Here is a 15,161-nt window from a genome sequence, read left to right on the forward strand (position 1 = left end):
GCAATCAATCGTTTTATACTTCGTTTTACTTTCTTGGTTTCCATGCCGCACAGGTTTACAACAATGCATTCAGTGCTTCAATTGAAAGACATTTTTAATTGAGCAAAGTAGTCTGAAGCAGAAAACCTGCACCACCCGTTTTTGAGTCCATGTTCGGATCTTCTGTCATACAAAATGGATTGAATCGTATGAGTTAAGAACAAAGCACGCTACTATAAACCAGCTTCGAACGATTTGTCAAACGACGAAAACCGGGGTCGACGAAAACCGAGGCCAGCCTGTATATTCCTTAGATGGTAGTGGGTACCAAAATGAATAAACTTTGAAGTTGATATAGATACAACAGTCAAACAGGTTTTCCGATACAGGAATCATATGTTCGGTAACTGTTGATCAATATAAATATGTTTTATTCCCTGGTTCTATTGTTTTTTCGTTAAAAAATGGAATTTAAACGTTTATTACGAATGTTTGTTTTGGTTATCCTAAATTGCAAGATAGCGCTATTTTTACCAGTATTCGTTCTGTATGACCTTGCGGCTGATACAAAATTGAGGCATATTGCTCTACCGTTAGTCTAGTTTGGTGTGAGCCGTTTCGTACTCATACAAAAAGTCCTCTGAAGGTCAAATCAAAATAGGGCAGACTTGAAACTTGAGACCCACGGGAGTACGAGAGGCCATTCAAAAGTTTGCATACACCGTCAGATTAGAACAGTAACCAGCAACCTTAGCGCCCAACTAGGGGCTCTAGTATTTGGTGACAAATTAAAAGAAACAATTGTAATACTCATTCCTTTCCTGCTTCTCCAACAGTAACAGAAAATCCTGCCTGCAGCGGAAGGAAGAGTTCAGAAAACCCGAACATTTTCTTATCCTGTCACTCTTTTGGTAGGCAATGGAAAACACAAAGGTTACCGAAACTGGCCCGAAAGGTTCCGAACATTTTTTTTTCACTACTACTGCTTTGATTTGTGTACGTATACGAAACACCGAACTCATTGCGTCCCTCTTTTTCATATGATCATTTTTGTCCTTCCTGCGGTTGTTGTGTTAATGTGATAACGCATTGCTACCATATTTCAACCCATTGCAATTCATAAATTTTCAATCGTTATTTTAATGTACTTCATTCATTCATTCAATGCGATTGTAAAACGTACGAAGAACAAAGAAAATGAAGAAGCAAAACGACAAATAAAGAAATTACTTAGTTTTATGCATGCAATTTCATTCCATTAGCTTGACGCAATTTCATTCCGCAATCAAAACAATCCCCATGCATGCATCGAACACATACACCCCGCTAGGCGATTTCGAGTACTTTCCTCCATCCGCAACCACCCCTGACCTATACTTTGGATGTTGTGTACAAGACTCGGCGCATGCTGCCTCCCTTACACGCCCAGGCTATTTTTTGCTATCTTCCTCTTCTGTGTTATGAACGTACCGCTTCGATCCAACATGGTGTGTGAAACATGGTAGCTCGTGTCTGTACACTCGTGTGTTTCCTTGTGTTGGTACTAGAATTGCTCGACGATTCGGCGGAAATTTGACAAGTCCAAAGCGCCATTTGTAGTCAAGAGCAAGTCGGACTAACACGGTTGTGCACCAACGGCGCGGACCGAAAGTTTAAGGAGAAAAGAATCATTAAAAGACTAAAGTGATTGACGCAAAGTGCTGGGAGTTGTTCCATCATGATGGAGAGTTTTAATATCGGGGTACGAAGGTCTTCCAGCTCGCTGTTTGGAAGATCGGCTCGCACTTCGAGATGGCTGATCATTTTGCGGATGGCATGGAACTCCTTCGCGATCTCCGGTGGCCCTGGAGTGCTGGGTTCCTTTGGTGATAAAAGCAACTGTAATTTTTGTACCGTAAGTATTATTAGACTTTAATAATTAAAAGTGTTGAGTGCTGTCTTACCTTGAGTATGCGGCGGACATTTTTGTGTAAAGTGTATGAAACCTCAATCAAAAATTTGAATATTAAATAAATTTTTCATAGTTTTTCGAATTGGAGTCTGACATGTTTATTTTGCGCCACTATCCCGAAAGAAACCACGTATCACAACTACATACATAAACCTGGGCTGCTCGTTTTCACTCACACACTCTCAAATAGCACAAATTGATGCACGCACACATCCCCATTTGCTTTTTTATTCGACTGCTCGAACGTCCTCCATCGTTCTACCGCGTGCAAGCTCCCATATAAAAACGTCCTCCCTTTACCCAGGCCCGAGGCCTGATGACACAAGTGGAGGACAACTTGCATGCGACCTCGCCTAGCGGGACCATTCAGATCATTGACTACGAACAGCTGTGAGCGAAACCATCCGTGCTTACACCTGAGCGGAGCAAAGTAGTGCGCCATGATGGGAGAGAGAATGGAACGTCATGGAAAACGATGTCCATTTCTCCTAGGTTAATATAGGATGTTAAACCTCGGGCATCGCCAACTGACAAACAGCCCAGAGTGATTATTGCACTGACTTATCCTATCGAGACAACATGACGACTAAATAGTAGAAAAAGACGCATTGGTGAGAATTGAAGACGAGGTGGGAAAAAGAGTGGGGGCTGAGCATAGCAGCGAGCGGAATAAGAGAGCAACTATTTTTTGCTCTCTTTTTGCCTGACGCGCTTGGTGTGCGTGCCACCTCTGATTCAATGTTGTTTGCGTGTAATCCGACCCCCCGTTAAGCGGAAATCGGGGGGTCCGAAAGAAAAAGGCAAAAAACTGCTCGATTTTCAGTGTACCGCCGTTCGCTGGGACGTTTTTTAGGACGATTTGCTCGAAATCGTCTAGCGGGCTTGTTGGCCCCGGTGACAGAGCTAGTTTTGGTAAAAAACGCCCGTCAACAAAGAGTTAAGTAAGGTCACAGTATCGCCTACGATAATCTCTGTTCATCTCCACATAACGCACTCTCCCCTGACAAACTCGATTTCGCAACAGATGGGAAACTCGTAGGAAACTCCTCGCTAGGCAATTTCGAGTAAATCGTCCTTAAAAAAAGGCCTACGTGACACAAACATCGAGCAGTTTTGTATGGTGAGTAGGACGAAGTAGCACGACTGCTCGAAAAACGTGCTACATTTGTTTCATCCCCATACAAAAAAGTACTTTTTTACATCCTGCGTAGGACGTTTGTTCACGCGTAGAACGTTTTTAGGACGATATTTCGAACTGCCTAGCGGGATTTTTCTAATAAAATCAAGGCGATTTGTTCGGAATGAACCCACCTAGAAAGTAATCACTTTGACAAAAATCTGCCCAAGGAGAACCGTGCTGCACTTTCCTACCAAAGGTGTACATGCCTACCAAAAAAACGCCTTTCAAGTGTATTTTTGGTAGGCTTTTTTGACATTTACACCTCATAACCTACCAAAGCGTATTCGGCACAATCTCCGTACGAAATGACATGTGGCTTCGATTGCCAACATTTGTTTTCTTTTTAATGGAATCGAAGCAACTTGTTCGGGAGCGCGAGTTAATAATAACGCTTTCTCGGGGTCCACACTACAGCGCGACGTCGCCTGACAGGAGCTGAACTCCATATAAAAAAAACCTTGCGCGATGTCGCGCGAATCGCGCTAGATTTTTTTTGCATGGAGTTCAGCGCCTGTCAGGCGACGTCGCGTTACGCGACGGTGCAGTCTGGAAAGCGTGTTTCACGGGTTTGGGTGTCAAAATCGGAGTGAAGTTTTTAGAACAAGTTTTTGAACAACATCATGGAACATGGTAGGAACAGGCCAGGAAAGGAAACAGGATGAGACGATGACCCTTAGCGACAGGCGCCGAAACTGCAACTCAGCGTTAACAGTTGGTCGGTGGCGGTTGGACATCACGGCGATCATCGGTTGTTACCGGGTGTAACATAGCATCGGTGGCCAGTGTCCGATAGCAGCGCTTGGATTGACCGACTCGGGGTGGTTAATCGGGGCCGGGTTAACTCCCACCAGACAGTAAGTACGTGTGTAAGAACCCACAGCAGAGTTCTTACTGATGATGATTTTTCCGCGCTTTTCACAAATTTCAGTGTCTCGTCAAGGAGGAAGAAGCGGCTTAAAGTGAACATCAAAGCGTTCTACGTGTTTTCACTGGCCATGACAGAGTGGTGCTGCACATCGTACATCGAAGGAGCCTGCTACGATCCTTGGTCGCTGTTTGCACACAAGAACCAGAGAAGCTCAGTTCATATAATCTACTACGAATGGCTACACGTTTTTTACGCGTATAGTCAGAAATAGGTATTATAAACGCACAGTCACGTCAAAAGCGTTCTCTTTTGAGGTGTACCGCAAGTGTAAGAGCCCCGCTACACGACCCGCAAACTCAAAAACTTTTCGGCGAGAAGAGGGGAACAACCGAGAAGTTTACGTCAAAAACTTTTCAGCTCCGTGAGCTGAAAACTGCACCCGCGAAGTTTTTGGCAGCTAACCGAAAACTCAAATGCGTCAGAAGAAGAAGACGAAAAAGAAATAAATATAAACATAACAAATCTCAAAACCAAAATAAACGAACACATGGTGATAAATTTACGTGTTTCTTTTGTAGTTACGGTAATATTTTGTCATTTTATAGCTATAATTTTTAATTTGAGATTTATTTCCCTGTGATGAAACTTTTTTTTTAATTTCAGAGACTTTGACCTCCTCGGTCATTCGTCTCTGCCTGTGATGAAACTAAATTACATTTCCGTTGGATTTTAAGGTTACTAGGCAGGTTTATTTATTTCTGGGCGTATCATGTCAAGGAGAACATCGAAATCTTCCTTCTTCATGCGAAGAAAGTTAATCATGGTTTCATTTGCTTGCTCTGCTACAATATTGTCAAGCAAACGGTTGCCATCTTCTTGCCGCCGGAAAAAAATTGGACGCACCCACCACCTACGCACAATACGCCTGTTGCGTTGTTGAGAGTTTTGGGTACTTAACTCGATGACCCTAGATAGGGTTGTTAGCCACTCTTCACTCATCAACAGATTATCCATATTTAACTTTTTGTGTTAGCTGAAGATGATATCTTGTTTGCTTCGAAGGCAGCTTTTTGAGCTAACTGATAACAAAAACAAAAACAGCAGAGACTGACACATGCATAGACTGTCAGAAACTTTTCGCTTGCATTGACTGGCGACAGCATTGGTACCACAAAACGCGGCTACACGAACCGAAAAGATTTTGACGTAAACTTATACGGTTTTTGAGTTCTCGGTTGGAGTTTGCGGTTCGTGTAGCGGCCCGGTAAAGAGAATTGTTTTACACTTCTTTTCAGTTGTGAAGAGAATTCTTTTATCCCAAAATAACGCCAAAATTTCTCGTTGGGTGGTTTTGACACCTGACCGTACCAATTTTTGGGAATGGTACGCTGTAGTGTAATCTCGCGGTTAGACGTGGAATTATAATCTCATCTTTGCCCAGAAATTCAACGGATGCTCGTTGTGCTCGTTGTGGTCGTTGTGTATTGCTCTAAATGAAGCGTCTTTTGAAGTTTTGCAGTAACGCTGTAAATACAGTTTTGAAGCAACCTCTTACTCCGAAACAACGTGGCCTTGGTGGCTCTTTTCGAGTTTGACAAACGAGTTTGAAGCCGAGTTCTGTATACACCTGATCTTTGGGGCTAATCTTATGTTCAGATTGATCTTAGCTCTCTTACATTCATCTTGGATCAAGTTATCGAGTAATCAAGGAATTGTCAATCCTTCGACTTTTCTTAAAGAAATGTTTTTTCAATATGAGATTTTCATTCCGAGAGCAGTGCGTTGTGCCCGGGTGACACCAGAATAACATAATCTTTTCAATAGCGATCATTTCCACAATCAAGGTACTGGCAAACACGACGTTTGTTTCATAAGTAAGGTTCATACGTACTATTTTGATTCGATCACAACAAAGTCTTCAGGAGATCTTCCCAAATGCTACCTACTTAGAAATACAAACCAGCAACATCGAACATTGAGTAAGAAGTGATTGACAAGCTGCTGTATTTAGTGCAAGGAAACTTACCTCGTACAGATCTCGCAAGGATTGACTTGCGCTGAGTGTTGCTTACTGCGTATGCGATTTCATATTGCACACGGGTGTTTTCATCAGATCCCGTGAACTACACTAGTGTTTCCCATTTCCGTCGATATATACGGCTTGCTTCGCGATGATGGTCCCGTTTCGGCGTAAGAAATCAAACAAACAGTTCCCAGTGAAAGTTTGCACATTTGATTCGGAATTAGAATTCCATCTAGAGGTATGCGCGTACAACACTTACTTCCTTTACTCGATTTAGAGTACCATTAACAAAATCGGTTCTTTGTATTACAGCATCGAGCTACGGGTAGATTCCTTTTTGATCTAATCTGCCGTACCATCGGGCTGAGGGAAACTTGGTATTTTGGATTACAGTACGAAGATTCAAAAGGAAATCTTTCATGGTTGAAGATGGATAAAAAGGTGCTTGATCAAAGCGTAAACATGACAAACGGTAGCTGTATGTTTATATTTCTGGCCAAATTTTTCCCCGAAAATGTTGCTGAAGAACTAGTGCAGGAAGTAACGCAGCACCTGTTCTTTCTACAAATCAAGCAAGCTATACTATCGATGGATGTGTATTGTCCACCGGAAGCATCAGTATTGCTCGCTTCGTATGCTGTGCAGGCTAAGGTAAAGACCTATGGGAGATAGTTTTTTTTTTTTTTTGTTGGTTCTCCATGAATCTTGTGCATGTTTCATTTATTCTTTACTTTTCACAGTATGGGGACTACGATGAAGCGGTATGCAAACCTGGAATGCTGATAAGCGAAAATTTGCTCCCACAACGAGTGATTGATCAATATCAAATGACGCCGCAAATGTGGGAAGAGCGAATAAAAACGTGGTATGCGGATCACCGTGGTATGTCGCGGGATGAGGCCGAAATGGAATATCTCAAGATTGCTCAAGATTTGGACATGTTTGGTGTCAACTATTTTCCAATTACGGTAAATATAACGAGAAACGATTAGGCGATTCGACATAGTTTAAAATGTATATATTTTATTTGCTATATGTCTCCTAGAACAAGAAAAATACCGAAGTTTGGCTTGGCGTTACAGCTTTAGGTTTGAATATCTACAATAAAGAAAACAAGCTCTTACCGGTGACAACTTTCCAATGGAACGAAATTCTCCACATCAGTTTCGATGATCGAAAGTTTGTTGTTAAAACTAACGACAATAAGAACCCTAAACCAGTGATATTCTACTCACAGAAGCTTCGTATTAATAAGTTAATATTAGATTTGTGCGTGGGAAACCACGACCTGTACATGAAACGACGCAAACCCGATACAATGGAGATACAACAAATGAAGGCACAGGCGAAGGAAGAAAAGCAGCGTAGACAAGTGGAGCGGAATAAACTCACACGCGAAAAGCAACTTCGGGAAGCTGCCGAGCGAGAAAAGGCCGCCATGGAGCAACGACTTATGCAGCTGCAAGAAGACATGCGTGCTGCCAATGAAGCATTGGTAGTCTTTTAAATAGTTTGCTGGCAGTCTTTAATTTGTTAACAATATACTAATTTTATGTCTAAACATTTTAGCGGCGAAGTGAAGAAGCAGCTGAACTTCTTGCAGAGAAGAACCGTTTAGCCGAAGAAGAGGCCATGCTTTTGTCTCATAAGGCACAGGAGGTTGAACAAGAGATAAGCCGGATGCGCATGACGGCGCGGAAGACAGAGGAGGAAAAAATGTACCTGGAGAGAAAGACGCAGGAAGCGGAACTGCTTACCGCACGCATGATGGAAGAGTCTAGGAAAAGAGCCCTAGAAGCCGACAAACTAAAGAACGAGCTTATTCACGCGCGTGTCGCAGAAAAGGAAGCAAAAGAAAAATTGCTCAATTTCTTGAGTAGGACGTCGAATGAATCAATTCTAATAACACCGTCGTCGTCGCCAGAATCTCCAATGCATGAAATCAACTCATACGACCTTCTGGCCGATGGAGACATGGAACAGTTATCGTTGGAAATTGAAAAGGAACGGTATGGAACATAGGCTTTATATAGCCGCAAAATATTAGCGACACCTGTAATTGACATATTGTTTTCCCAATTCCAGAGTCGAGTATTTGGCTAAGTCGAAACAAGTTCAGAATCAGCTGAAAGAACTTCGTTCGGAAATCGAGCAATTGAAGATCGGTGAGAATCAGTGTCCATTAGACGATATTAATGCCGAGCAGTTACGGCTAGGTGAGACAAAATATTCCACCCTGAAAAAAGTTAAATCCGGCTCAACGAAAGCACGAGTAGCATTTTTTGAGGAACTGTAAGTCGTTTGTTAAATCATTGCATTATCATCCTGTCTTCGTCTTTCTTTTTGGTTTTCATGTTGTTTATTCGAGTATTTATCATCGCAACGTTGATTTATTAGCAGTTTGTTTAACGTTGCTTTATAACTGTTTGAATTTACTTCTATGATTCTAGTACAAGTTGATTAAAGTATTTATTGTTTGCTGTAACATTTCTTTAATCTTTATGATTTTTACCGTAATCATGGCTTATGGCCAATTCAGTTGATCTCGTTTCATTTGGTTTCTGTTTTACTGCTGCTTTTTGTAGATGTATTTGATAGATTATTTTAAATAGGTTTTCCTATAGTATTGTTTGAATCTGTGCCAAAATGTGCATGTGTATCTATAAACCATTGCACATTTTTCCGAACACAAACACGAGTACAGCCATTTCACAATGTAGAAGTGCAAATGAAATATCAAACGGAGACTCATATGATCAACGGCATAGTTCCTGCCGAACTTCAATATATTGATTACATGTTGATTATACTTGTTATGGAGATTTAAACTGGTTTTACGAAAAAGTATATTTCAGTTAACTAAATTTAATACGCACTCAGTGAAATTCACAGTATATAACGGTTATGAAACGTTTAAGATAGGAAATAGCAAGCGGAAATTTAATCAACTGTCAAACGATTTCAAATTGCAGTTCATGCAAAACAAGAAGCTAGTTTTTGTACTAATACGTTTATTTGCATTCAGTATACCATTAGCTAAGACAGTTTTTTTCATTCGTTGATCATCTGGTAAAGAACACAATAAAGTTAATTAATCCTCATTTATACATCTTCATCATTTTGTATTTCTTTTGTTTTTTTTTTTAAATATATAGACGATGAACGTAACTGCGGTTATACGGATGTGTGTTATTTTGTTTTGGTGTTAGTTTGTTAATCGGAGTTATGAGTTTTCAAAAGTTTTCTTTTACTAATGTTCGTATCATATCAGTTGCTGGAATTTATGTTTTCGTGATTGGTTTATTGGCGTATATTCAGCTATACAACTAAATCTCATTTCAACAGTTATTATATTCCTTCGCGAGTTCAATAATTTGTTATGCATAATACATTTTTAAAGGGGTACATGGTCATTAGAATACATGTCCATCGGTGTTCGACTTCTTACCTCAAACGGTTTTAAATATTTATTTTTAATTATGTGGTTATGGTTTAAGATGACCTGGGGTTTAGTTAGCACGGTACTAATATGATTGCGCTATACAATTCATTCAAATTCATCCAGCTTGCATCGAAACATTTTTATTATCTTAATATTGTTTATTATAATGAAGTCGTCATATTGCCGGCGTCATTGAAACAAGATATAATTTTTATATGTTTTGTTCTCAGTATTTTGTCTTTATTTTGCTTGGTGCTTTTATTAGTGGTAAATGGATTTATTGCAAAGACGTCAGCACAAACATATGAATATTAATTTATGTTGAACCATTCTATACATTCCAGGGAACCGGAGGAGTCGATAGTATAAACAAATATGAGTTTTTGTTTTTACTATTGCCGTAACAAATAATCTCAGGAATGTCAAGTATAAAATGTACTGAGAAAAATCCGATTGCGAAAACTGATGATGCCTTATCTAATTTGTCGGTATAGGTTCGAAAGACTGCCTACATTTGCCTTTTATTAGTGCCAAGTAGATGTTTCATTACCATTAACGAACCATGGTGCTGTTGACAATAAAGTAACGCTTTCGCGTTGAATCATTTTCGAGATATACAACAAGAATTTTATCTATTTTTCTTTAACGACTGTTAAAGTTTTTCAATAAATACTACTTTTTCAATTTAAAATGAAACTACTTATCCTTCTCCCACAACGATAGTCTTCAGCCGTGTTTGCCCTAAGAATTCATTGCACTCCTACAACAATGTTCGATTCTTAATGAACTTCGAATGTCTCATTGAAGAGCATTTATAAATCGTATCCACTATGCTGCCTATACTCGCATATGAGTCCCATTTGCAACATCATCATATTGAGAAAACAGCGATTGAAAATTTGTACATAAGATTATGTTTTGATGTTATTAGTGATACAAAATCGATGGTTGGTTGATTACAACTTTTATATTATAACATAAACATTTCGTTGAGAACGACATTTCAGTTCAGTTCGGCGGTGCATCAGAGCAGATCGTTAGCAGTGCACGGGGTTCCTGAAATAGTTAGCGGAAAAGTAAGGTCAGCTTTCGGCACGACCGCGTGGTGAGGCCGAGCTGGAGCTCAAGTCAGATAAATCCTAGTTACCGCACGTGCTGTTTAAGTCAATCAGGCAGACCACGAGTTTTTGTGTCTTGACAAACGGAAGGAATTATCCCTCCCGTGGACGGCGGGTGGACATATGGCTATTATAGCCGGTCCTAAAGGACGAGCCCCTTCATAGGAGTTCGGACAGAGTCGGTACGTCTCTGATTACGAGTAAGGGAACAAATTGTTAGATTTAGCGTAGGAGGATACACCCCGACTCGCATACCGAAAGAAGAAGAAGAGAATGACATTTCGTATTAAATAAATGTTTTTGATTCTAAAATGGTGAAAATAAACCATATGGGACACGAAATGCGGCTACTTTCGAAGGCGGAAGCAAAAGTACTCGCATATCAGTCCCATCCTATAGCGATGCATACGACAGCATACTTTGTTAACCTTGCACGTCAAAACATTGATGTTCGGGTTTTCATTCCCTACGGACATTTGCACTTCAACAGTGTCTAATTCGTTAAAAATACTTGAATTTCAACCATTTGTTGATTATTTTAATTACTTTACATTACAAAATCGTTGAAGTTTCAATAACTATGACTTTTCTGTAATTTAAGCAAAGAAATCATATATGGGACTGTTATGCGGGTACTTTCAATATGGGACGCAGTAAATTTGGTATTTTTTCACATTTGCATGCACTAAATGGCCACTTTGAGATACTTTTTGAACATGTATTGAAAATGAACGTTACCCGGTTGACAGAAATTCAAATTTTTTACTGCTCTCATGTAGGTGTGCATCATTAGACGCATTATTTAGCTTCGCTATTCATTCCTAAAAGTAAAAAAAAAAATAATGTTACTGATTTGAATTACCTAGATTTCCATAATTTTATTAGTTTTTTCTTACCGCAACAGTATTAATGGCACAATCATAACACTTGCTGCTCAATGTACTTGCGCCTGCACTCTGAGATTGCTATGACCAGAATGCGCAAATACATGATGCTGTCGTTGCTCCAACAAGAAACACCCACATATCACAAATAGGTTTCGTTCGTGCGTATACGCGAATAACGACATAGTAAGCATAATGGGGATAGTTTGGCGTTGCATGGTTGGAAAGGATAGAATATGCATAGGAAGCATTCGCATCCTCTCTCTCCCTAAGAAAACGACCAACGCACACATTATCATTTCTAATCATGGAGTTGAGGGGGCGAGAAGTACAGATTTTTGGATGTGGGGACCCAAAACCAGCATGAGCTGACATTTGTCGTCAACCGGGTAGTATTTTACACTAAAATATGTCGAAAACGCGGGCTAAAGATTGGCCGTGATGTACAGCGAACTGTACCATATGCAAGATGTCCAGATCATATTCGTCGAGGAAAAAGTAATAGAAAGAAATAAAACATTCGACGTCATGTATTTCACAAATGCAAATTTGGAGGCATTAATAAACACTTTTTCTTGGTTTATTTTATCGAACTCAACATTGCACGAAACAACAAATCGTCACGGGTGCCTCTTTCAGAATTGAACAGTAAATGAAATTACTGACTGAATGAATTACTGTTTCAATACGACGTATTTCAGGAAGTGAGATATTGCGCATTTAACCAATAACGATTGAATACTGTGCACCAAATCCCATTTTATTTTCATTTCAGATACTTCAGCGTTAGCACTGAGTATATGCTGTAGTTGTACATAATATACATGACAAAGCTATCCGCCATCTTGAATGCAGGTTGACGGATGTGAAAAATAACTATAAGGAAGAAGCTTCAACGAACGCTACCATATTTAATGAATCGAATTTATGCAGCATGAGACAAAATATGTACTATTAAGAGCAAAAACAGAGTGATTAAGAATGTATACGCACGATGAACATGAAATAATCTTTCATTACTAATTGTTGGCCCTGAAAAGGGCCGTTGTTTGCCGTAAACGAGTTTTCCGATTACTAGATGATGCTCCGTCTATAAATTAACCACCGAATCCGTACAGAGTGCGTCCCTGTCGCTTCAAGGCGTACACAACATCCATAGCAGTGACGGTTTTCCTCTTGGCGTGTTCGGTGTAAGTTACGGCGTCACGAATAACGTTTTCCAGGAAAACTTTCAGCACGCCACGGGTCTCTTCATAAATTAATCCGGAAATACGCTTTACTCCACCACGACGAGCGAGGCGTCGGATAGCTGGCTTCGTAATTCCCTGGATGTTATCACGAAGCACCTTGCGATGACGCTTTGCTCCTCCTTTTCCCAAACCTTTTCCTCCTTTACCACGGCCAGTCATTTTATTTCAAACAAACGCACGACTCCGACTTTGACGAACTGAATTTCAACTTGCAACTGAACGAACTTCATCTGGTGTCCCTTATTTATAGGTGCAGTGAAGCTGCACTACCTGTCATTTAAAGTGGTGTTGGGAGAACTCAATGATCGGAATATGGAAAATACCACCTCTTGACGGAATCGACCCGGGGTAGATCCCACGAGTTGGAACCAAATAGATTGATAGTCGATTTGATGGACAATGATTACGGACGACATTTTCGCCGCTCGTTATTTGCGCGAAAAGGCGAATTCTGTCTAAACTATTTATGCAAAATCCGTTCTTTGAAAACAACGGTAAATATGACTATGAAAAGCTGGCCGTAAACGTTGCGAACTTGTTCGCGCGAACAATTTGACAACCAGGCATTGCCTATGTTAAGGAAAGGAAACGAAGATATCCTCTTATATCTTCCTTTCCTTTCCTTAACATAGGCAATGCCTGGTTGTCAAATTGTTCGCGCGAACAAGTTCGCAACGTTTACGGCCAGCTAAAGAAACGACCCAAGGAGCGCCAAATTGACGTTTCGACCCGAACCCATGAAAGTTCCATACAAAAAAACCCCTCCACGACGGGAGAGCTACCCCGCAACCACTCCGCCACCATTTGACATACCCCTCACTTCCTAATGACAATCCAAATGCTGTCTGCTCTATCGTTCCGTCCTTTTCTCTCGCGTTATTTTGCCAACAGCATAGACTTGTGTGTGTGTGAGTAACAGCCCGTTGAGGAATTGTTTACATTTTAAAATAAACGCTCGTCCAGTATGTTGTAAGAACTTGGTGTCTATTTTGTACAAGAAATCCCTTGAAAATGTGCTTAAAACTGAATTAAAACATTTGCGAAAGAATGCTGTTTTCTATCGTCGATCCGACAATGTCAAAAAAATGTTCAAAACGCAGCAATCTACAGCAAATATTGAAGCTGTAGCTGACAATATACCCGTGGAAGCAGAAATTCTAGTTGAAGATCGAGATGGAGCTCATGTGGATGAAATGGGGTTTCAACGCTATTTATTAATGGAATGTGGAGTAAACATCAACGGGAATCTAAGGGCTATTATTGCAGACGCTCCAGCAAGAGCATTCATAACAGGTTGACTACAAAACTTATCAGCAGACAATTTCACATGTATTTAATTGTTCTTTCATTTAATTTTCACAGGTTTAGTAGGACATGTTGATTATAGCAGTTGCCAGAAATGTACTGTCGTAGGTCACTACGGCAGCGTTGCTCGCACCATTGTATTTTCTGGGACACAACAAACTGATGGAGGATTCAGGCAAGGCGCCTATCCAGGACACCAAAGAACGATTACACCTCTTTAAGATTTATTTTTTTTACATAGTCTAGGATGTCGTGGTAGCGGATCGTTTGCATCTTATCGATCTTAGCATCATGAAGCGACTGCTGGTGGGCTGGCGAAACGAAACACTGGGAAAGAGAAAATGGGTCCAAAGTCAATGTAAAGTAATACCGCAAGCCTTGCAGACGACAAAACTCATGCAACTAATGAAAGAAGAGTTGTTCTCTGATTCACTTGCCAGAAATCGATGGCTTAGATGCTGGTATGATATTAATGGTTGTGAAGGTTGTGTTTGAAAGCTCCTTCTAAAAATAAATGATACACAGTATTTGTCTTAAAAATGGCACAAATATAAAGTTATATCTTTGTAACATGGTTTCAATAATTACCGTGATTTGTCAATGCTGGTGGAATTTGAAAAGGTACACAGTGACGATGGAATGTCCTGAGCCGGTTTTCAGTTGTTTCGGTGGGTTTCACATTGATTGTCCCAGTGGATGTCGTAGCATGAATACTTCTTCTCTTAACACTTTATTGGCGGGTGATTTCTGACCAAAACATGCTGCAGTCACCGTCAATTAAGTGTGAAAACCTAAAACACAGCACAATGGAAAAATCAAGCATATTATTAAACTGCATAAACTTTGTCACATTTTTCAACTACCAACCTCTGGTTTAATGATTTTATACTGCCTACTTTATTCCACGCGTGTAATTTTGAGAAAATTTATCCATCGTTACGTAAAATAAAACAGACAATCAACAAGACACTTTCCAACATCGCCGATAGATCAACCGGTCTGCGCATCGTATGGTATGTATAACGATAAGTGTTCAATCCTCACTAACCAAACAATAAAAATTTCTCTTCAACGGCTACCACCAATGTAATCACTACCACTGTGTTAACCACGACCGCGACAGTAAAAAAACGAAAGAATATCGAATCAAGTGTGCATTAC

General features: G+C 40.2%; 2 protein-coding genes across 4 annotated transcripts; one reads left to right on the plus strand and one right to left on the minus strand.

Moving 5' to 3' along the window:
- The first annotated feature begins 5,852 nt into the window (after positions 1–5,852).
- On the plus strand, positions 5,853–10,041 carry LOC131292902 (moesin/ezrin/radixin homolog 2). 3 transcript variants are annotated; one of them, XM_058320997.1, is made up of 7 exons: positions 5,853–6,239; positions 6,314–6,652; positions 6,742–6,969; positions 7,047–7,496; positions 7,571–8,010; positions 8,087–8,293; positions 9,788–10,041. In XM_058320997.1, exons 1-7 carry the CDS (start codon positions 6,150–6,152, stop codon positions 9,810–9,812), a joined length of 1,779 nt encoding a protein of 592 aa, XP_058176980.1. In that variant the 5' UTR covers positions 5,853–6,149; the 3' UTR covers positions 9,813–10,041. The 3 variants fall into 3 exon arrangements, with proteins under 3 accessions (XP_058176980.1, XP_058176982.1, XP_058176981.1); XM_058320999.1 differs by having other exon boundaries at positions 8,087–8,217; XM_058320998.1 differs by lacking the exon at positions 9,788–10,041 and having other exon boundaries at positions 8,087–8,297.
- Positions 10,042–12,472: 2,431 nt separating this feature from the next.
- Positions 12,473–12,898, minus strand: LOC131292900 (histone H4). The gene has a single exon (XM_058320995.1). It carries the CDS (start codon positions 12,852–12,854, stop codon positions 12,543–12,545), a length of 312 nt encoding a protein of 103 aa, XP_058176978.1. The 5' UTR covers positions 12,855–12,898; the 3' UTR covers positions 12,473–12,542.
- Between the last annotated feature and the right edge of the window lie 2,263 nt (positions 12,899–15,161).

This window comes from Anopheles ziemanni, unplaced genomic scaffold (genome assembly GCF_943734765.1).
Source record: "Anopheles ziemanni unplaced genomic scaffold, idAnoZiCoDA_A2_x.2 scaffold_12_ctg1, whole genome shotgun sequence".
NCBI lineage: Eukaryota > Metazoa > Arthropoda > Insecta > Diptera > Culicidae > Anopheles > Anopheles ziemanni.